A 23,697-nucleotide genomic window follows, 5' to 3' on the forward strand; every position below is an offset into this window, starting at 1 on the left:
TTGAATTTAAATTATGGGTCATGGTAGCAAGAAGAATGAAGGTCTGATCACTGAGCATGTTGGAGTATGTTAATTCCCTTTTTAGTGATTTAGGAAGGTAAAAGGAATGCTGGTTTTGGTGGAGACCACTCTTGTTCACTATTATGGTTCTTTCATTAGAGTCTCCACATGCAACTCAGTGGTCTATTCAGGGTTGGAACAAGGCTTTTTAATTCGAACTCAAGGACCTTGTTTAGTAGGTCAGAAATCGTACTATGGAGTTCCTAATTAACGAGACATTAGCCAGTCTGTTGTGAAATGCCTGTAATCTTGTCTAATTAAAATGCTATCAAGTTCATTGAGAAATGTGGGAAAACTTAATAGTGGAATTTGCCTTCTGTTTTGTTTATAAATCCAGTGTGGGGAGAAGGGGCCCTGTTCTTAGCAAGTTTTGATTAAGTCTACGTCCATTTACTGTGAATTGTTCGCAAAGCACAGTAGTGACCAGTGCTCTTGTTCCACATTACAGGTTTGCTCCGTAGGAGTTAAATCCCACAAAGACAAATCCTCTTCTATACCTTGCCATGCATATTTTATTGAGAATTGCTGAGAATTTTTTTCCTCTTTAAAAAAAAAAAAAAGCTCATTGTGAAACAGCGTCCTGAAGCACATTCTGTGCTTCCCAGATCTTTTGCTTTCAATATAAATAAAAGAACAACTTGTGTCAGTCAAATTTAATAGAATCTCTAGGGGCAAAATGAGAACTTCTGCAGGACAACTTTTGATTTGGTTTATTTTTATAAAGAGTAGAGTCATTACATTCCCCACTGTCTCTCCATTAATGTTTAAAAGAAAAAAGAAGCCATGAGTTTAAGCAAGTAAAATGTACACTTAATGAGTTACAGTATTCTATAGTGTTAAGCTCTCTGTGTTACTGCTGCATATTGTCTCTGCTGTGGGTTTTGACTACATGTTAATGGAGTTTAGAGAAGGTTAATTATTTTTGGTTTGATTTCCTTAAGAAAAATTCAAACTAGTAAGTTGTAGCAAGACAAATGGTTACTGTTAGAAAATAAAAACCTTCTATTCACATTTTTTAAAGGGTAACAAAAGATAACTGATAGACATTAGACTCAAGGACCAGTGTTTTACAGTGAGGGAAATGGTCTTGTTAATTTTGTTTTGGATATTCTTAATTTTTAAACACTGATTCATTGATGTAGGTTTAAATAATGAAGAATATCAAGTAGTCATCGGAAATGACACAACTCATTATATTATCGATGACCTAGAACCTGCCAGCAATTATACTTTCTACATTGTGGCATATATGCCAATGGGAGCCAGCCAGATGTCTGACCATGTGACACAGAATACTTTAGAGGATGGTAAGAAAACATGATTCTTGGTCATTTAAGTATGAATATTCATATGTTTAATCAACTTCATTAAATAAATGTTTTAAAATAGAGAAAATATTTTCCTTCTGATTAGAAAAATGGTGTGGTAACCAGCAGGCTAATTTGCTATATCAAATTTGACTTTCACTTTTTTATAGTAACATGGTAATAAGAAAAATAACTTTTATTTATAATTCATAATATAACTTTTAATCATAAAATTCTAGTATTATCAGTGCATTTAAGTTTCTTAGTTTAAATTGTAAATATGTAGCAGCTTTTATTTTTTTAGTTTTTATTTATTTAGTTTTTACTTAAGTATATTCTTTAGGCATGAATAAATATAAGGACAGTTACCTATTGAGCATATATGATGACTGGAAGTCAAATATATTAGACTTCTTAAACTGAGAGTTTATGAAATTTAATCCCTGCCAGTTAAAAATATTTTATAAAATCATTTTATTTTTAGATACAATATGTTTATTCTACTTAAGAAAGAAAATAATACGTGTTCACTTTTTTACCTGACCCTGGGTTGGAAATTGAGTTGTGACAGCCCTTATATATTTTTTTACAACTGAGAGAAATTCCTTCTATTGAGGTAGTACTGGAGAGTGGAGTCTCTTCCTCTGACTCTTTCTGCACAGGCTCTAGAAGGCCCATATTTATGCCCTGTGGTATGAAAAGGAAATTACTCAAAATTTGCTTAATTATACTATTCTCCCTTTACAAATGTGTCTCATCCTCAAGAAATGACCCACCCTTAGTTTTCAGAACATTTTTATAGAAATGATTCCCAAGTCTTTTTTGTCTTCCTTCATTTGGCCCCAGATCTCTTACTTAATCTTTATAATGCCACTTATTTAGATGTTTATAAATTCAAACACTGACTAAATGAAAAAATTATCACTGATCTGGATACTGAATTCCAAATTTCTGTTTTCATTTAAGAATTTGTTTCATTTTGGAGTGAGCCACAATATATATGACCTCTGTAGTTACTTCATTACATTTAACAACTTCTAACTTGCATGTCTAAGGATTTTTTTATTTGGTTGGTTTTGCATTTTAAGGTTTTTTGGTTGCATATGAGGTGTACCACTGCACATCCTTGAAGAAAATGAGTCTAAACATAGTAAGCTTGCCAACTCCAGTTACGTTCTCAAAGTTTTTCTCCTTTAAACCTTTCCTTATTCTGCAGCTTTTTAATCTGTTCGAACTTGTATTGTGGACAACATTCAGACCTCTGACACTGCTTTTCAGATTTCCGCACAAGCCTCTCTCTATCTTCTAAGTTCATACTTCTCAAACAGATGCGTGTGTCTCCTAAAGTGCACAGCAGTGTACAGCCAGTACAGCTAACCCTTGTGGAGTACCTATCCCTGCCTATCCCTAACCTTTCCTCTGTTGTCTCATTTAGTCCCTGTGTAAGTCTGTGATAGAACTGTTGTTATGAGAGATCGTAGAGCATAGTGGGTAAGGATATGGGCTCTATCTGGTCCGCCTGGATCTGTTCCTTTACTTACAAGCTGTGTGACCATGGGCAAGTGATTTGACCTCTTTGTACTTGAGCTTCCTCAGCTATAAAGTAGAAATGGTTATGTTACAATACTTCTTTATTGAGTTTTTGTGCGAATTTATGAGTTCATACACATAAAGGACTCAGAAATTGATTTTCTCTTCTCTGCCTGTTAGTTCATCACTCATTTTATACATGTTTATTGAGTACCTGCTATGTGTTATTCAATATTTAGTAGTGAATAAGAAGCAAAAAAAAAAAAACCCAAACAAACCTGTCTCTGCACTCAAGAAGCTTACTTTCTAGTGGGAGAAGGGGTAGAGGAACAACAGATATGGTAAATAGTCATGTTAGATAGTGATAAGTGTTGTGAAGAAGGAAAAAAGCAGGGAAGGGGAGTATAAAATGTTGGGAGGGTTTGAGACTTTAGACAGAGTCACCAAAGGGCTCACTGAATAGTGGACATTTGAACAAAGACCTGAAGGAAATGAAAATAAGGGAGTTGGTTAGGCAGATGACTGGGAAGTGCATTCTAGGCAGAATAAATGGAAGTTGCTGAGAGCCTCAGCTCAAGTGTGGCTTGAGGGGAGGGAATAAATAGGAAGCAGTGGGAGATGAGGCAGAGAATTAATGGGAGCTGACCAGGTAAGCAGATGGAGCTCAAACAGCACTTTGGCTTTTACTTTGACTGAAATGGGAGCTATTTTGAGCAGAAGAGTGACAGTATCTAAGTTACATTTTAACAGTTAATGTGTTGAGAATAGATAGTAGAGACAAAGGAGAAGCTAGGAAGTCTGTTAGGAGGCTATTGCAACAATACGGGCTAAAGGTGATGGTGACAGGGACCAAGGAGGTGGCAGTGGAAATCACAGAGTCACAAGACTGAATGTGGAGTGTGTTTCGAGGAGACAAGGATGACACCAAAGATTTTGGCTTGAGCTAGACAAGTAGTTGCCATTGACTGAGACAGGAATGAGCTATTATTATCATCCTCATTTTATATCTGAAGAAAAAGAGACACAGGGAAGTTACTTTGGCCAAAATCACACAGAGTAGTAAATGGTAGAACAAGGATTCAAACACACAGGCTAACTCTAGAACCTCTCTTAACACCATACCTGACTGACTGCCTTCCACTATACTTGACTCATTTTCTTGGAGTGCCAGTTGTATTCAAGTTATTTACAGGAAAAACGTTTTTTTCATCTTTATATATAAATTGGGAATACAAAATTTACACATTTTTAAGATACCACCCTTACACTTTAAAATATTATTTGCTAAACTATAACCCTGCTGTCCTAAGCTTCCCAGCTCTTGTACAATTCTCTCTTTGATGTTCTTAAGGCATTTTGGTGGAATTGAGCACTATTCTCATATTTTATCTGAGTATTAAGTAATCTCATATTCATCCCAAACAACATTGATGCCAGTCTTGCTTTTTCTGGTTCTCTGTGATTGGTCCTTTCACTGCCTGCCCATGATTTGTACTCTGAAAACCTTTTCTAGGGTTGAAGGCATCTCTTCTTTATTATGTTATGTGTTGCTATTAAGAAAATTCTGTCAGTATTGGTTTGTTGATTGACAACTTTGATTCTAAATATTTATAAGCAACCTGTTTTCTTATATGACCAGTTCCTCTGAGACCTCCTGAAATTAGTTTGACAAGTCGCAGTCCCACTGATATCCTCATCTCCTGGCTGCCAATCCCAGCCAAGTATCGGAGGGGCCAAGTGGTGCTGTATCGTCTGTCCTTCCGCCTGAGCACCGAGAACTCTATCCAAGTTCTGGAGCTCCCAGGGAACACGCATGAGTATCTTTTGAAAGGCCTGAAACCCGATAGTGTCTACCTGGTGCGGATTACTGCTGCCACAAGAGTAGGGCTGGGAGAGTCGTCAGTGTGGACTTCACATAGGACACCCAAAGCTACAAGTGTACAAGGTAAATTTCTAAAGATGACTGAGGAAGAATAACACTGTATTTCTACTTTAGATACTTTTTCTTATCTAAGTTACATTTATATTTTTAAATTTTGTTTTATGAATAAAAGTATCCAATAGATCATGGACTTAATAGGAAAAAATTTAAACTTTTTATTGAATAGTACTTTTTGCATCAAATCATTAATGTGTAAAACTCCTGGTTGCAATATTTGTTTGCCTGGGAAATCTTCCATGGAAAGATCCATTCAAATCAAGCTGAATTTTACACACACACACACACACACACACACACACACACGAGAGGCCTAATTAGTATTATTGCTACATATATTTTTAAAACATCCATTTACTAGAAAGACTAAGACTAAGAAGTTTTGACCTTCCTCTTTTACTAGTGTGGAATGTAACCTGACTGGTTTTGTTGTTGTTAGTTGATTTAATAATAATGCCTGTTCTGTCTTTCACAGAGGAATATTGAATGCTTAAAATTAGAAAGTACATACTATCTCTTAAAAATACACAAATATAGACAGTATTTTGTTCTTATATGCCTTAGTCTTTTATGTAGTATTTTATATATTCTGTTTCAAACTTTAATATCATTGTGAAATTGAAAGTTAAAGTATAATTGTTTGATTTGATTTTTTTTGCAATGGTCAACTTGAGATCTGAGATCTCTGCTTTCCTGTGCTTTCATGTGACTTACGGGTTTTTTATACATATATTTCCCATGAATTTTTCTAGCCCCTAAGTCTCCAGAGTTACATTTGGAGCCTCTGAACTGTACCACCATTTCTGTGAGATGGCAGCAGGATGCTGAGGACACAGCAGACATCCAGGGCTATAAGCTATACTACAAAGAAGAAGGGCAGCAGGAGAATGGACCCATCCTCTTAGACACCAGTGACCTTCTCCACACGCTCAGTGGTTTAGGTGAGTGAGTCGGTGCTGTGCTGTTTCTTTTTTCCTTCCTCTCTAACCAACTGGGAGAAAAGTTACTGGATGTAAACCAGTGGAACTGATAAATGGTAAAAAGAAAAAAGTTTGACTTTACTACATCACTGTGTGTATCCTGCTGCTTAAGTCAGTGAGTGGTCTTTGACTCACCATTAGTGTGAGTGAACTGGCAAAATGTTAGAAAACTGTGGTATCTTCCTATCTTTCCCACACCTCTGGGCACCTACCTGCCTTTCTTTCCAAAGTTTACTTCTGTGAAATAGGCCAGGTGTTGAAAGACAAATACCATATGATCTCACCTTTAACAGGAAGCAGAACAACAAAACAAACAAGCAAGCAGAATAAAAACAAAGACAGTGAAATAGAGAACAAGGGGACAGTGACTAGAGTGGAGAGGGAAGGGAATTTAAGGGGCAAAAGGGGAGGGATTTGGAGGAACAAGTATGAAGGACACAGGGATGAGGACTAGGGGGGGAGGAAATGAGAGGGAGGTGGGGGATATGGGACGGGGGGGCTGGGATGGGAGAAATAGACAAAAAACTGTACTTGAAAAATAACTAAATAAAATTTTTAAAAAAAGAATTCAGAAACTTACCATAATAAATACGTATAGAACCCTACAGCTAACAAAGTTCACTTCTGGTAGAGTGAGATCATGATCAGTTATTGTGGGTATGTGGTGGATGTGGAATATGAATGTAAAAGAAGAACATTACCAAAGGATCAGAGAATACATAATAATTAATTTTAACTTAGAAATTGCCCAAGTGTGCTATGTATGTATTATTTTACATGTACAAAAGTACACGTAAATTATGCACAAAATCATACTCTTACATATGACCTATGTGACTACAAATGTTCATTTTATGTAGCTCTAGCCCAGAACCACTAGAGAAGAAGCACTAACTTTGTGATTGCACTCAGCAGAGTATTGAAAGACACTTTTATTCCATGTTTATCTTATCTTTGCTGGGTAAAATAATTTCATGATGTATAGCATGTTTAGTAGAAAAAAAAATGTACATTCTATAATAAATACATGGGTTATATTTTCTTATTTCTTTTTCTTTTTTTCTTTTCTTATTTCTATTTTCTTAAATATGCATGAGTTATAAACATGCATATTTAAGATATAAAATGTACACTTAGCTGTTTGTTGCAGCTCTAATTGTGATTAACAAATTCCCACTAAATTGTGACAACACTTTCTCCACATATTTGACCTCACAGTGCAGGCTAGCTTTCCCTGTCATGTACTGCCCCTTTGTGTGCAGGAAGGAAGAGGCACATTGGTCCCAAAATGTGCTGTTCATTTCCTTCCCTGTAGCATAGGCCTCATGGTACCTCATGGTAGCACAGGCTGTGAGAGCAGCATTAGATGTGATTCCCCGCTCAGTAAGAAGCAGTGGGGGGAATCTTTTCACATGCAGGTAATTGGAACCTCATCCTCAGGCTCTTTACAACAGTTTTCCAGATGGCACTTTGATTTTAATCCTATTGTGTCCTATTTTAATTTAATCTGCTTTTGGTTAAATAAGTTTCCCTACTGATGTCTGTCACACAGCTTTATAAATGACTAGAAATTACATATGCTCCAGGGTGACCATTGATACTGAAATGGTGTTACCTAACCTACTGTCACCAAAGTTAGCTACATGTATTTCTAGCCCTGGCTTCTTGATGTGTTCTCCATTTACATATGCATATAATTTAGTCAAGAAAACTGTTTTCAGTATCAAGTAAGAAACAGGATTTGGGACCATTGTTCATGAAAAATCATACGTCAAACTCACTGTTAAGGAAATGTAAAATGTTGAAGATACAAAAATCAGCTGTATAGAATACTCTTCTTGAATATACAGGTAGTTTATTCTAAACAAACAAATAATTTATTAGAAAAAATGATGCTCTGCCTGTGGCAAGATTAAAAAGCAGTTAAAACTTTGGCGATGAGAAACAGTTCTTTAAAATTTAAAACTTCTCTATAGATGCATACACATAAAGAAGATGACCCATTGATCTCCCGCACCCACTTCCTGAACTTTAAAGAAAAAGCAATGATAGTAAATCTCTATAACATAGTTAATTTCTGGGATTCTTCCCTTGAAAGTGTGACATTTGATTTTGAAACACCTACTGTAACCCAAAGCAGTCCTGCCCCCTCCCCCACTAGGAAAGCCAATACTCCAGAGGCAGGTGCTGATGTAAAGGAAAGTGTTTCATTTGCAGATGCCAGCCATCTGGAAGAGGAAGGACTCATGTCTCAAAACCCATCTCCTGGAAGATGGGGGACTCATGTCACAAAGCCCATCTCCACCTCTTGTTGGAGACAGAAGTGTTTTATGGGGGGGGGGGGGGACAGAGCAGAGAGATCAAGGGAGTTGCAAAGTTCTCTACATGCAGGCGAGTACAGTCCATTCCAGTAATGCAGGTGATGACCCAGTGTGCACCATTCTAGTTTAGTCATCCTAGCTTCATGTCATCTCAGCTTCATGTCATCCTGGCTCCATGGTTGAAAGTCCACGAATCTCCTGGAGCTGAGATGCTTGAAGTTTGGGGTTTGCATCTTTTTAACTAGTTTCAAAAAATTCTTATACAAACATGCTTTTCATCTATAAACCACATAGTCAGACTTAGCACTGACAGAAACAGTGTCAAAAGAATGGTGGGAGTGGGTTACAGTTCCCACTGTTACAATTTTCCACTGTTAAAATACCAGGGCGTACATGGTTCCCAGTTGTACTAAGTAGGTGAGAAGATGAAATCCTAAAATGTTTATCTTCCAACTTACTCCAGACTGTGGTCTGTCTTTGAATCGGTAACAATTGCCTGAACAGCTACTGTGACTTCATTAAATTTTGTTTGTGGCTCTCTGAGATTTTCTGTATGCAACAATCACAGAATTTGAGCAGCTTCATTAAGAACTGCATCTCCTGTGTCAAAACCAAGAATACACTTGTCTAAAGCAACAGGCAATCCCTTGGTTTTTTTTTTAATATTTTTTATTTGCTTTAGCAACTGCATTCTGTGTCAGATCCTTCTGGACCAAAATGTGAATTACCTTAAGCATTACCAGGTAATCATCATGACGCTAAATCTGAAGGTTAGCCAAAGCCATTGTACCACCCTTCAAATCTGGATTATTTACATCCAAATTGAACACTGGCTCTGCATTTTTAGCTGCACTGACAGCATTTTTTGTATTATCAGGTACTGAGTCCTTGTATTTTTTAGCATTGTTTCCATATTAAAGTCTAACAGTTAAATCAAGAAGCCAGCCAATAGCTTCTTGCTGGATCTTGAATTTTGAAAGGACAGCTAACATCTGAGAGACACTTTGCAGCTGAAGCCACCAGGGCTGTGGTAGTCAAAGTCCGTCACGTTGCATCAGAATATGGTCCTTACATCTTGCTCTGGTCCCCTAGGGTATGACTGGGAGAGGAGAGGTAAGGATGATCTTTGTTGAAATTTTTAAGAAATCTGTAAATAGTAGCTTCAAATTCCTTGTATGTTTTAAAATTAAATCACATATATACTACCTATGTTGTAATATCTTTTGTGTTGTAAAATTCTTTATGTATGCCATTTGGGGTGATTCACCTTAAAATCTTTTTATAATGTATAGACTAGGAAATGATTTTATTAGTCAGTGCTAATGATTTTATTAGTCAGTATATCCTGTGTATTAAAATAGCTTCGTACTCCCTGACTTCGGAATTAGACTGAGTGGTTGGATTCACTGCAGTGCAGGGTAACAGAGGACTCTGTCCCAGCTGTGGGGCTTTCTTGCTGGACACTAGGTTCCACAGCCCAGGAGTTGCAGAAGTCACGACCACAATGGCTGACCAGGGGGATGCAGTCGTGTGGATTCAAGCACCAGACAGCTGTTCACTAGACCTCCTTCAGAATGCCTTTTAATCTTGTGAGCCCTAGGGCCTACTCTTGTTTCTCTAGAAAGTCACTGTTGTGGCTTAGCCAAGCTTAGAGCAAGCGAGTGGGTTTAATTCATTAAGCAGGCATGTGTTAACAGCTCTCACTCCTTTCCTTCTTACTTTTGGCTATTGGGAGGGCAGTGTGTTCTGTTAACTGGACAACTGACCATCTGTGACCAGTGTTAGTGAGAGCATCTGGCAGGAGCTGCCTGTTTAACAGAGAGTGATGTGTCTAGAGGGCAGTAGGTTAAGGGAACCCTATCTGTGTCTTGCATGGAGAATACTTGCTTTTACTGAGTTTTTGCACATTAAAGATACTCTTAACTGGAACTAGATTTATTAAGTGGGCTTGGAAATGAAATTTCAATGCTTCTGTTTGCTGATTCAATGTCAATTTGAGTAGCAAACTGATGTCTCAAAATTTCATTTTCATACTAATCCCTTTTCTGATGCCCTAATACACATTCTTTTGTTTCCACTTTTGGTCATTAAATTTTCAGTAAAACTGTATGTTATGGGAACACATTCTTATTGTTGATATATATAGTTCTTTGTTTCTGAAAGAAAGAGATGAATAAATTTATATTTTTCACTTTATGTAACAAGGATTTTTTTATTTTTCCAAGTAAGGCACTGTAGTACCATATAGCAGATATGACTTCTGTTTAAAACAAGAAGGATTAAACCAAAATAAATTAAGTAGACTGACTTGTTCACTTTTCTCCAAAATTTCTGATTAACAAAATTTAATTATACTTATAAGGAGAGTTATTTTAGAACATTTTACTTTAAACCTTCAAAGCTTTATTCTCTGAGATGTAGAATGTTTTTGTTTTTAAAGGTTCTCATATCTTTATTAGTATAATATAAATATTGGCAGAGCAATGGAAGTATTTTGATATTGCTAGTTTAATGATTTAAAAATATACAATTTGATTTTAATTAGAAGTGGTTGACTTTTGGGAAATTGGGAAAAAGCATTAAGCTTGTGATTTAGTGTTTCTGTGATTTGTTTTAAATGGTGGTTTGAAGTTTTCTTTAAGATTTTGCATCTTTGTAGTGATTTTTTTGCTTTGTTTTTTTTTCTTGGCACTTTCAATGTTTAGCCCAGTTTTAAGTACAGTTTTTACAATGGTTGTTTTTATCTCAATAAACAGAAAACAAAATTAATAACACACTTGTGGTCCCTTGAAATAGACTGATTGAAAGAATTGTTCCTCCTTTATTTCAGAAATTGGCTTTAAATTCTGAAGCTAGAGTTCTAATTTCAAAGGGATTATTTTCATAAGGTGACTGTCAGAAACTTCTTAATTATTCAGTATTTAAATAATAGAGCAAAAAGGGAGGGATTATTTAGATGGTACTATTGTTAGTTTAGCCTTTAGAACACTGATATTAGATAATCTTTGGCTTCTTTTTTTGCCAAAGAACATGTGCTATTAAAGTTCACAGGAAGCATAATTAGTGAGCATGAGACTTAAGAACAATTATAAAGACCCAAAATATTTAAAATCATTAGTAATATTTGTAACTAACTCGTATACCTTCAAAATTCACAGATTTCTTTTCTTTTTTTTTTTAAGAAATTCAAAATTGGAACTTACACTTTGTGCTGGGAGAAGTAAAAAAACAAAAACAAAAAACTGTCCCTGATTAATAATGTAACTTTAGAGTCTCTCTGCCAGTTTGGAAGCATGATAAAATTAAGTCAGATTTATGGGTGTTACCTTTTACCATAATAGAATAGGATTTGGTCATGTGGTCACATATCTCAAGAAAGAAAATCAAGAACTATATATAGATGAACCAAATTGATATGGGTGGGGGGAGTTGTAATCTCTTCTTTAGTCAAGACAGAACATATTTTGTGACACAGAAGAGACTAGTTTTATTGGAGAGGGTTTGTTGTGGGCCTCACTAAAATAGTGAGTTCGTTTTGAGGAGAATTAGAATCACTCATTATATGAAATATGGAAGTCATGTATTAAGGTAAGCCACACACAGTCTTTTCAGAGACTGCATTCCCTTATTTCTCTCACATGAGGAAGCCTTCAGTAACATTCAGATCTGTAGGTGGAAATTCTTATATTGTGGGGTGTTTTTGCAACTTCCTGACTATGTCCCTTAAGGTAGAGTCAAAATACACTATGTTTTATAACAAAGTCTTCCTATTCATGAATACTTTCAAGTATACCTTTCCATACTTGACTTTCAGCTTATAAATTCACTTCAGATAAACTGGTGCCTTAATATCAACTGTCATCTCAAATATCATTATAGATGCCAGTGTTATTCTATTCTGTTCTGTTCTGTCTCTACTATTCTAAAGTAACATATAATCTACATCATGAATGTCATTATGTTTTCTGTCCAGATTAGCTTTGATGTTATGAAGCAGCATTGGTTTCTGTGAGATCATTTTCATTTATTTGCTAACAAGTCACTTTTGGGATTGGTGTAAAAATTCCATTAAGAGTATTGGTGTTATTTACCACAGGCTAGATCTTTGGGAACATATTGCACATTTTTGCCTGTCTTCGATTCTTCCTGTGCTTTACCACAGTTAATTTCTAATTTTAGTAGAAATAGTTCTTTGAACAGTACCTGATTGCACTCTGTTACTCTTTTCCTTTCAGAGATTTACAAAGTAAATTCATTTAACTGAAGTTAACATAGTACTTAGAGGAATAATTTTAGAAACAACTATGTAGGGCATAACACTGACAAAGTGTGAGTACAAATTATAACAAAGGGAACATTTCTAAATGTATTGTATTTCACTTCTCTATGAAATATCTTTTAAGTTACCCTTTCTCATGTTGTGTTTAATCTGTTATTAAGCCAAAACATGTTGAAACTTAACACAGTCTTGAGTGAATACTCAACTATTTTTTCTTAATTTATCAAGAGAACAAAAAATTTTTTAAATATTTCATTCTGTGTAGTACCTGAAAATACTAAATATGGTTGATATTCAACTCAAACTTTAGAACCTCAGTACTTGAAAAATTGAAAAATCTGTTATTTAATAAATGCTGTTATATTAAGATCATAAAAAAGATTATCATTTGCCAGTTTACAGACACCTCTATTTAAAGACAAAATGTTTGCAGATTGATAACACTGTAAGAACTGTCCAAAAGTTAAAAATGTATCATTTGGTTAGTTTTCCTCACATTCTTTTTCTTGATAAATAATGTGAATTAGAATGTTAGGAGGATTAAATGAAATCATGAATATAAAAGTTAGCACAGTGCCTGGCAAATTGTACCGTAAGGAAGTCCTCAATAAAGGTTAGCTGTTGTAGCTGTTTTTTAAAATTGTCTTCCTCTCAGGGTGGAGCCTAGAAATCTGTATTTTTTTAAAATTTTTTTCATGTTATTTATCATGATCATTAAATTGGAAACCAATACTTCTTGAGCTGTAATATGTGTATGAACTACTGAGGGATCTTGTTAAAATGCAGATTTTAATTCAGTAGGTCAGGGTGGGTCCTGAAATTTTTGCATTCTGCCCACTTTTGAGAATTATGAGTCTATACCAAGGGTTAGGCAAACTTTCCTATAGTGGGCCAGATAGTAAATATTTTCGGCTTGTGGGTGATATGAAGTGAATGGTTATGAGCCCACTAAATTTATGTTTAATAAAAGGTTATATACTGTAACTTTTAATGTGACTGTACATAGAAAGCTCTTTGTCCACACAGAGAGAAGGAGGCTGTGTACAAGCCAGGAAGATAGCTCTCAACAGAAATTAAACCCTCTCAGACCTTGATCTTTGACTTCCCAGCTCTAGAGCCTGTGAGAAATTAATTTCTGTTGTTGAAGACACCCACTCAGTAGTATTTTGTTACGGCAGCCCAAGTACACTGATAGGGTGGGCCATGTGGTTTCTGCCACAGGTATTCAGCTCTGCTTCTCGGCATAGAAGCAGCCATAGGAAATATATAAATGCATGGGTATTGAAAAAGTTCCAGTAAAACTTCATATATGGACATGGGAATTTGAGTTTCAAATTATAATTCAAATTCAAATTCACATTCAAATTATAATTTTGATGGGTCACAAAATATTATTTCAAAATTTTTTCCAGTTTAAAAATACAAAAGCTATCCATTTGATCTCTCTTTCTGAGTCTATTTTTGTTTTGTTTTCTTTGTTGGTTTTGTTTTGTTATATTCGACATATAAGTGTAACCATATAGTATTTGTCATTCGGTCTGACTTATTTCACTTAGGTCCATCCTGTAGGTACATCGATATTGTCACAAATTGCAAGATTTCATTCTTTTTTCATTGCTGAGTACTATTTCATTATATATATATATATGCATATATATATGTACATATATGCATATATATACACACATACATATGTACATACACATACAGGGTGGGGCAAAAATAGGTATATAGTTATGAGTACACAAAACAGTTTATTCTTGTATTTATTATTGTATTATTTTTCATATGAACAACTATGTATGTGTATGCATGCATGTATGTGTACATATACTGTTTTTAGCTGGTAGGTTTACCCAAAGCCAGTGGGCCATATTACTTATGTTTTCCCATTCTAGATGTAGATTTTACCATGCTTGCTCTTTGGAATGTGGCCTCAGGATCAGCAGCATAATCTGGAAGTTTATTGAAATGCTGATTTTCAGGCTTCCCTGTCTCCTCCCCAAAACTCCTGAATCACAATGTCTATTTTGCTAGGTTTCCTGATAATTAATATGTACATTAAAGTTTTGGAAACAGTGGTCTGTATTTCTTAATAATATTTTCCCTACATATCCAACATTATTCTTTATAAGTTAATTACTTTCAGCTTTAGTTTGTTATTCATGTTGGAAGTCTTCCAGAAAATTGTTTTTGGTGTCTTTTAGGTTCTTATATTGCTGACTTTTTTATCAGGCTAGCTATAGTTCTTAATTATTGTTACCACCGAGGCTCTCTTTAGTTCTACTTTTAATGCATATTTTATTGTTTATCTTGTTTCTAGTCATATTTTTTATACTTCTCAGTGTTTATATGTGGGGGGAAGGCCTTTCCTGGGTATCGTCACTCAGTCAGTGTATTTCTTCCCCAAACATCCAGGAAGTAAATGAATCACAGGCTCTCAGGTATCAGCTTCCATTTTGGATCCTTTGTCTTTGCCTTTGAATATGTTGTTTGGCACTTAGTGCTCATTTACAAATTAACTTTTTTATTCTCAGATGTTTGTCAAGCTTACTATGTTGTAGTTCCTAAAATAAGACAGCCATATTCAGTGCCATATTCAGTGTAGGTGTGGTCATTGCATTTGGAGAAGTTGTAACAGGAAGACCAGTAATTAATTAAGCAGTTAAAATAAGGTCTGATGAACTCTTGGCTGGTAGACATCAGATAACTGTTACTGCTCTTGGCAAGAGTATCTGACCGATTCCAGGGCTGGAATTGGGATGCCTTCCAGGAAGAAGTAACATTTATGTTGAGATCTAAAGAAGAATAGGATTAGCCAGCACAAGGGCAGGAGCAGATACAGGTTATATGGGGCCTAATCAAGTAAAATACTATACAAAAAGTCCACTTGTTGTTAATCTAACAAGAACAATTTGCACATAATCATTGTAACCTGGCAGCCAAGGAGAGTGAACTGAAATACACATGTGTGAACAATGATAACTTCACTGTACTAGTCATTGAGGACAGTATATGCTGTTGAGTGAGCATATGTACTCAATGTCACATTCAGAATGACTGAGCAAGGAGAGTGACAAATCTGCATCAAATTTGTGTTAAGTTTGAATATTCCTCCCTGGAAATTATTTGGATGATTTAGAAAGCTTTTGGGGACGATGCAATGAGTGCAGTGCAAATAAAAGTGTGGTGCAAATGCTTCAAAGATGGTCGAGACTTTGTTCAAAATGATCCATACTCTGGAAGTCCAGCAATAAGCAAAACACCTAAGAATGTTGAACCTGTACAGCTGCACTCAACAAAGATTGGCAACTGACAGCGAGAACTAGAAGCTGATCTGGGGATTCCAAAAACTACTGTGTCTAAGATTTTGATGCAGGATCTTGGAATGAAACATGTCATGGCAAAATTTGTTTGGCAGCTTCTGCTACCAGAGCAGAAAGAACATTGTGCTGCAGTTGCTAAAGACTTGATTCAAACTGTTACCAGTGAACCAGTTTCCTCAAGAATTGTGGGTCCACAGCTAGGATCCCGAAATGAAGGCCCAGTCAATCCAATGGACGTCATCTGGTTCTCCACACCTGAAGAGAAGGTGCAGCAAAGTCTCAGCAAGATCAAGAATATGTCAGCTCTGTTTTTTTGTTTGGAAAGGTGTTGTCCATCATGAATATGTCCCTCCAGGCCAAACAGTTGATAAGGAGTACTACCTCAGTGTTTTTCATTGATTGAGAGATGCTACAATCCCTTGCACCTATGGGCAACTGGTGATTGGCAGTTTCATCATGACAATGTGCTGACTCATTCATCATATCTTGTGCAGAGTTTTTTGTTGAAACGTCAAATCACGCAGGTGACTCAACCCCTCTACAGCCCAGATTTTGGGCTCTGTGATTTTTGGCTTTTCCCAAAACTAAAATCACCTTTGAAAGGAAAGAGATTTCAGACCATGGATGAGATTCAGGAAAATACAATGAGGCAGCTGATGGAGATTCCAACAAAGGATTTTACAGAGTGTTTTGAACAGTGGGAGAGACACCAGGAAAACTGTGTGAGGTTCCATGAAGTAGGTACCTACTTTGAAGGGGACTGAGGTGTCATTGTCCTCTGTACAGCGTTTCTTGTATCTTGAATCTTATTCAGTAAATGCCCATATTTTTCTTATTGTGCGGCTGGATACTTTCTGGAAAGACCTCAAAACAGTAGGTGTGAGGTCTTGAAATTTAAGCTTCATAGCCTCAGAGTAAATTTATCTCTACAAAGAGGGAATAGTGAAATTCACATGGGATGGCCAAGAGGTGAGGGGGGCCATGATCTGGAGGTTAGTATGTATTATTGTGACCAGAGAGTGAAGCCAGAGAGGCCACAGAAGGCCAGATTATTTGCACCTGGTAAGTCTAGTCAAAGAATTTGGTCCTTATACTAAGGGCAGTGTGAAGCCATTAAATAATTTTAAGCAAGTAAGTGACCAGCTTAAATGTTTGTTTCAGCATGTGGAACATAATGTGGAGAAGTAAGATGTGAAACAGCACTGAACTGTTTCATCTCTGAAAGAGGAGTTTTTTGTAAACTTTCTTTTTCACTTTATAGTTCAGAGCTGTTATAAAAGTTTATACTCCAAATTTGCCACAGTTCTGTACCTGACAGTTTCCATGTATACAAATGATAAATAGAGATTCCTTCAGAAAAGAGCTTATTCTGCCCTGGCCAGGTAGCTCAGTTGGTCAGAGCAACGTCCCAATATGCCAGTGCTGTGGGTTGGATCCACGGTCAAGGCACATACACAAAGCAACCAATGAATGCATAAATAAGTAGAACAACAAGTGGGTTTCTCTCTTTCTTCCCCCATCTCTAAAAATCAATAAATAAAAATAAAAAAATTGTCCGTGTCCATGAGCCCTTTTCCATTTTTGCTCAATCCCTCCATCTTTAAACCTCCCCCCATTGCTGTCATCCTGCTCCCCATCTATGAGTCTGTCTCTGTTTTGCTTGTTAGTTCAGTTTGTTCATTAGATTCCACATACAAGTAAAATTACATGGTATTTGTCTTTCTTTGACTAACATATTTCACTTAGCATAATATTCTCCAAGTCTACCCACACTGTTGCAAAGGGTAAAATTTCCTTCCTTTTTATGGCTGAGTAGTAGTCCATTGTGAAAATGTCCCATAGTTATATCCACTCATCTACTAATGGACACTTGGGCTGCTTAATTTAAAAAATATGGTGTATCGCCCTGGCTGGTGTGGCTCAGTGGATTGAGCACCAGCCTACAAACCAAAGGGTTGTGGGTTAGGTTCCCAGTTAGGGCATATGCCCGGGTTGCAGGCCAATGTTTCTCTCCCTTTCTTTCTCCCTCACTTCCCTTCTCTCTAAAAATAAATAAATAAAATGTTTTTAAAAATTAAAAAATATATATTGTGTATTGATTGAATGCACATACTCTGTACCAGGCCCTGTGTTGGGCACAGGGAATATGAACAAAAGATGGCATGCCCACCTCTAAAATATTTAACTTATGTTTAGTACAGAGGACCTATCAAGCATTCATAGACAAAGTTGAGGTGTAATCAGTGTATTTTGGGAGCACAAAAAAGAAATAATTAATTTCATTGAATGATCAACAATAGTTTGCCTGTTTAGAGAAGGGAGGAAAATCATTCTAATCATAGAAGCTTAAAAGGTACAGAAGCAAAAAAATTAAAGGGAGAATTATTGGTGTGCTGTGGCTTGCATGGGTAAGAGATGTAGAGACTAAAACCACAGAGTTAAATAAGCCCCATGTGTACCATAATGAATTATTTGGTCTTTATCCTATAATATAAGCAATGGGGGGCCATCAAAAGTTTTTTTATATTAACATTACAACTAGTTTTATTTAATTTTTTTACTATATATGTCCTCTGGTTATCAAAATTGGAAAAGAGGCTTTTCCAATCATTCAAAATGTGTATACAGTAGACAATTAAAGTACCATAATCTATTTCCCTAATCACAGAAAATCATTAAAACCTTGTAATACACTTGTTTTATATATATACACATACACACACACACATATACACATATAAACAAATGGACAAAAGTAGATTTACAGTTGTGAGTTTATTCTTGGATTATTATTTATTAGTAATAATCATAACCTGCATGTCTTTTTCCATACAAACAAATGTTAACCTACTTTTTTCCACTCCTGTATACATATATTTCCTCTCCATTCCTTTTCTTTATGTAGTCAAAATAAGACTGTATATGATTTTAACAGGTTTTAAATATATATATTTTATTGATTATGCCATTACAGTTGTCCCCTTCCCCCCTTCATTCCCCTCCACCCTGCACACCCATCCCCCACCATCCCCCCTTTAATTCATGTCCATGTGTCACAAGTTCTTTAGATTCTGTATTTCTCATACTATTCTTGCCCTCCCCCCTGTTTATTTTCTATCTACCATCTATGCTACTTATTCTCTGTACCTTCTCCCCCCTCTTTCTCCCATTCCCCTGTTGCTAACCCTCCATGTGATCTCCATTTCTATGGTTCTGCTCCTGATCTAGCTGTCCTCTTAGTTTGCTTTTGTTTTAGGTGTGGTTGTTAATAACTGTGAGTTTGCTGTCCTTTCACTGTTCATATTTTTTATCTTTTTTTTCTTAGATAAGTCCCTTTAACATTTCATATAATAAGGGCTTGGTGATGATGAACTCCTTGAATTTGATCTTATCTGAGAAGCACTTTATCTGCCCTTCCATTCTAAATGAAAGCTTTGCTGGATAGAGCAATCTTGGTTGTAGGTCTTTGGATTTCATGACTTGGAATACTTCTTTCCAGCCCCTTCTTGCCTGTAAGGTCTCTTTTGAGAAATCTGCTGACAGTCTGATGGGAACTCTTTTGTAGGTGACTGTTCCCTTATCTCTTGCTGCTTCTAGGATTCTCCCCTTCATTTTAATCTTGGCTAATGTAATGATGTGCCTTGGCATGTTCCTTCTTGGGTCCAACTTCTTTGGGACTCTCTGAGCTTCCTGGATTTCCTGGAAGTCTATTGCCTTTGCCAGATTGGGGAAGTTCTCTTTTATTATTTGTTCAAATAAGATTTCCACTTCCTCTTTCTCTTCCCCTTCTGGTACCCCTATAATTTGGATGTTGGAATGTTTAAAGATGTCCTGGAGGTTCCTAAGCCTCTCCTCATTTTTTTAAATGCTTGTTTCTTCATTCTTTTCTGGTTGATCATTTTTTCCTTCCTTCTGGTTCACTCCCTTGATTTGAGTCCCAGTTTCCTTTCCATCACTATTGGTTTCCTGTGCATTTCCCTTCATTTCAATTAGTTTAGCCTTCATATGTTCCTCTAATTTGTGGCTAAAATCAACCAGTTCTGCGAGCATCCTGATCACCGGTGTTTTGAACTGTGTATCTGGTAGGTTGGCTATCTCTTCACCATTTAGAAGTATTGGCTCTGGGGCTTTGAGCTGTTCTGTTTGAGCCATAATGTTTTGGTCTGTTCGCACCTGTTACAAAAGAGGGGCGGAGCCTTAGGTGTTCACCAGGGTGGGGTGACCCAGTGGTTGTGATGCTGTATGTGGGGACATATGTGGGGTCAGAGAGGGGCAATGGTGCTTGTTCCACACTCTCTCTCAGATTTCAGTCCCTTCTGCCTCTTCCCACAAGCAAATTGGGCCTTTCTGGTGCTGGTTCCTGGATGTGTGCACTTGTGCACCCTCCAGGACCCTGTGGGTCTCTCCAATGAACTCTGTGAGCCTGGGAGCTTCTCCCGGCACCTCGACCCCGAAAGTTTTTCCAATTGGTGCTTTTAGGCTTTAATTCTAGGTGCTGGGGCCCTGGTTTACCCGGTCTGTCTCACTGCTGGTTTTTTTTGCCTGGTTTATCTGTGTGGGAATGTGTGACTGCAGTCAGCCAGTTGCCTTGCACCCTCATTGGGTCTGCCTGTTATTACCCCACACCTGGGATCTGCCAACCACCGCTGCGCGCCTGAGTCGGTCAGGCCGCTTTTTCCTGGGTGACACCACTCACCAGCCACTGATTCCACCCCTCTTACCGATCTGGCTGAATGGTTCATTGTTGTCAGACTTTCATACAGTTCAATTTTCTGTGTGTTTTAGTTACTAAAACTTTGTTGTCTTTAAACTTGGTTGTGTGAGGAGGCACAGTGTTTCCACCTATGCCTCCATCTTGGCTGGAAGTTCCTCAAAAGTTTTTAAGCAAGAAACTGACATGGCTTACTTTAGAAAAGTTACTGTCAGTGGTATCATAGTGGATAGGCTTACAGAGTGCAGTGACTATGGACCAAATAGGGGGCTGCTGAAGATAAGAAATCAGTAAGATGGTTGTAATCTAAGATGATGAGAGTATAAGCTAAGATAGTAGTTTATTGGAGATAAGGCAGATGTGAAGTTGTTTTAAACTTAGAATAAGTAGGACTTGTCTGATTATATATGGGCCTGATAGGAGGCCTTCAGATACAGCAATTATACCTAAGGCGATGTATGAAACAATGTTCAACATCATTAGCCATTAGAGAAATGCAAATTTGAAAATACAACAAGGTACTACTGCATACATATTAGAATGACTAAAAATGTTTAAATGCCAAAAACAAGTGGTGACATGGATGTAGAGCACTTGGAACTCTCCTTTTTTAAGAAAATATTTTATTCATTTTTAGAAAGAAGGGAAGAGAGGGAGAAGGAGAAGGAGAGAAACATCAATATGCTGGTTGTCTCTCATACATCTCCAGCTGGGGATCTGGCCCACAACCCCCGCATGTGCCCTGACCAGAAATCAAACCAGCAACCTTTTGATTTGCAGGCTGGCACACCAGCCAGGGTGAGCACCTGGAACTCTTATACAGGATTACAGGCATGTAAAGTGGTACAGCCACCCATACAAAGTTAAACATACCTGTACCATGTGATCTAGCAATCCCATTCTACACGTTTATTCTAGAAAAATGAAGTTATATTCACACAAAAACCTGTATACAATATATAACTCTATTCATAATCCCCCAAACTTGAAATAACATATGTCCTTCAGTGGGTGAATGGATAAACAGACTGCAGTATATTCATACAATTGCAATACTTCTCACCAGTAAAAAGCAATGAACTAACTATATTGCTGCTTGCAACAAGTTTTGATGGATAGCAGTGGCATTATTATGAGTAAAAGAGACCAGCTCAAAAGGGTACATTTGTATGATTTCATTTATGTGACATACTCAAAAAGTCAAAACTGTGGGGCTGGAGAACAAATCAGTGATTGCCATGGGTCGGGGTGGGGGACAGGCTTTTAAATACAAAGGAGCAGCACGGGCAGTTTCTGGATGTGATAGAATTAATTGTTCTGTATCCTGGTAGTGGTTACACAAATCTGTACATCTGTTAAATAGAATTATGTACCAAAAAATTATATAAGTTTAGTGTATGTAAATTTAAAACTTAATATAGAAGACTGATAGTTTTGAGATCAGATGGCCAAATCTTAGCTCTCTACCCAACACGATGAACATCTGTTTGTTGTACATCTAAGATACTGAGGATTAAATATGCTAGTGCATGTGGAATGCTTAGCACAATGCATTGGTACATAGTAAGTGCTCGATAACTATTAGTTGTTTGTAAATATAATTAGGCAATGGAAGAAGTTGGAATGAATGTCAGGAGGTCTGGGTGGGTGGTACTTCAATTGGAGTAGGGCTTTCAGAAGTAAGAGGAGGTTGGGAGAACTGGGGAGATATACTGGATTCATCCTTGATCATGTTGGGTTGGAAAGGTTGGTGTCCTGGTAGGGATATCTATAGCAGCTTAATATATGGGCTTAGATTTCATAAGATCTGAGACGGTCATTGAAGGCAGACAGAGAAGCTGAGAGTTAAGACTGCACTCTGATGCCATCCTGTTCTAAGGGACCCTGGCATTCTCCTGGTTTAGCTACCTCAAAAGAAACTGAACTGACAAAGGCTTGAGTAGGAGAAGCCACTGTCAGCATAATTGTAAAACAAAGGATATTGGGTCACTTTTTCAGGAAAGTAAGCACATCCAACAAATCTCACTGAAATTTCTCTATATAAAACTTGGAAAATCATCATTTAAATATTTTTTTAATTTTAATTGTAGTTCAAGTACAGTTTTCTGTCTTTTACTCCCATCCCAGGCCACCCCCCCAGTGCTCCCCACCTCCCTCCCATTTCCACCCCCTTAGTTTTTGTCTGTGTGTCCTTTATTCTTGTTCCTGTAAACCCTTCTTCCCCTTTTCCCCTGAAATTCCCTCCCCTTTCCCCCCTGGTCCCTGTTAGCCTGTTGTCTATTTCAGTGTCATTGGTTATATTTTGCTTATCTGTTTGTTTTGTTATTTAGGTTCCTGTTAAAGGTGAGATCATATGGTATTTGTCTTTCACCACCTGGCTTATTTCACTCAGCATAATGCTTTCCAGTTCCATCCATCCATCCATCACTAAGAGTAGGAGTGCCTTCTTTCTTTCTGCTGTATAGAATTCCATTATGTAAATGTAACATAGTTTTTGGGTCCAATCATTTACTGATGGGCATCTAGGTTGCTTCTAGCACCTGTCTATTGCAAATTGTGCTGCTGTGAACATTGGGGTGCATAAGTTCTTTTGGATTGGTGATTCAGGGTTCTTAGGGTATAATCCTAGCAGTGGAATTGCTGGGTCAAACGGCAGATCCATTTTTAGTTTTCTGAGAAAATTCCATACTGTTTTCCATAGTGGTTGTACCAGTCTGCAATCCCACCAGCAGTGCACTAGGGTCTCCTTTTCTCCACAACCTCTCCAACACTTGTTTGTTGCTTTGTTTATGATGGCCATTCTGACTGGTGTGAAATAGTGTCTCACTGTGGTTTTGATTTGCATCTCCCTGATAGCTAGCAATATTGAGCATTTTTTCACGTGTCTCTGGATCCTCTGTATGTCCTCCTTGGAGAAATGTCTGTTCCAGTCCTTTGCCCATTTTTTAATTGGGTTGCTTGGCTTCTTAGAGTGGAGTCATGTAAGTTCTTTATATATTTTGGAGATTAAACCCTTGTCTGAGGTACCATTGGCAAATATGTTTTCCCATACAGTTGGTTCTCTTTTTATTTTAATACTGTTTTCTTTAGCCATGCAGAAGCTTTTTATTTTGATGAGATCCCATTTGTTTTATTTTTTCCTTTATATTCTTGCTCTGGGGGACGTATCAGTAAAAATGTTGCTGCGTGAAATATCTGAGATTCTCCTGCCTCTGTTCTTCTCTAGGACTTTAATGGTGTTACA

General features: G+C 37.0%; 1 protein-coding gene and 1 pseudogene across 1 annotated transcript in view; one reads left to right on the forward strand and one right to left on the reverse strand.

Moving 5' to 3' along the window:
• PRTG (protogenin) overlaps positions 1-23,697 on the forward strand; it is a 127,078-nt gene that overhangs the window by 56,602 nt on the left and 46,779 nt on the right. The window contains exons 9-11 of the mRNA XM_037151127.2: positions 1,203-1,367; positions 4,537-4,842; positions 5,589-5,777. Of these exons, the coding sequence (XP_037007022.2) occupies positions 1,203-1,367; positions 4,537-4,842; positions 5,589-5,777 (660 nt within the window). The remainder of the gene's footprint in view (positions 1-1,202; positions 1,368-4,536; positions 4,843-5,588; positions 5,778-23,697) is intronic.
• LOC119053499 (RNA transcription, translation and transport factor protein-like) overlaps positions 8,580-23,697 on the reverse strand; it is a 38,786-nt pseudogene continuing 23,668 nt past the window's right edge.

The sequence above is a fragment of the Artibeus jamaicensis genome, unplaced genomic scaffold (genome assembly GCF_021234435.1).
Source record: "Artibeus jamaicensis isolate MK-2021 breed Jamaican fruit bat unplaced genomic scaffold, CSHL_Jam_final contig_548, whole genome shotgun sequence".
Taxonomy (NCBI): Eukaryota; Metazoa; Chordata; class Mammalia; order Chiroptera; family Phyllostomidae; genus Artibeus; species Artibeus jamaicensis.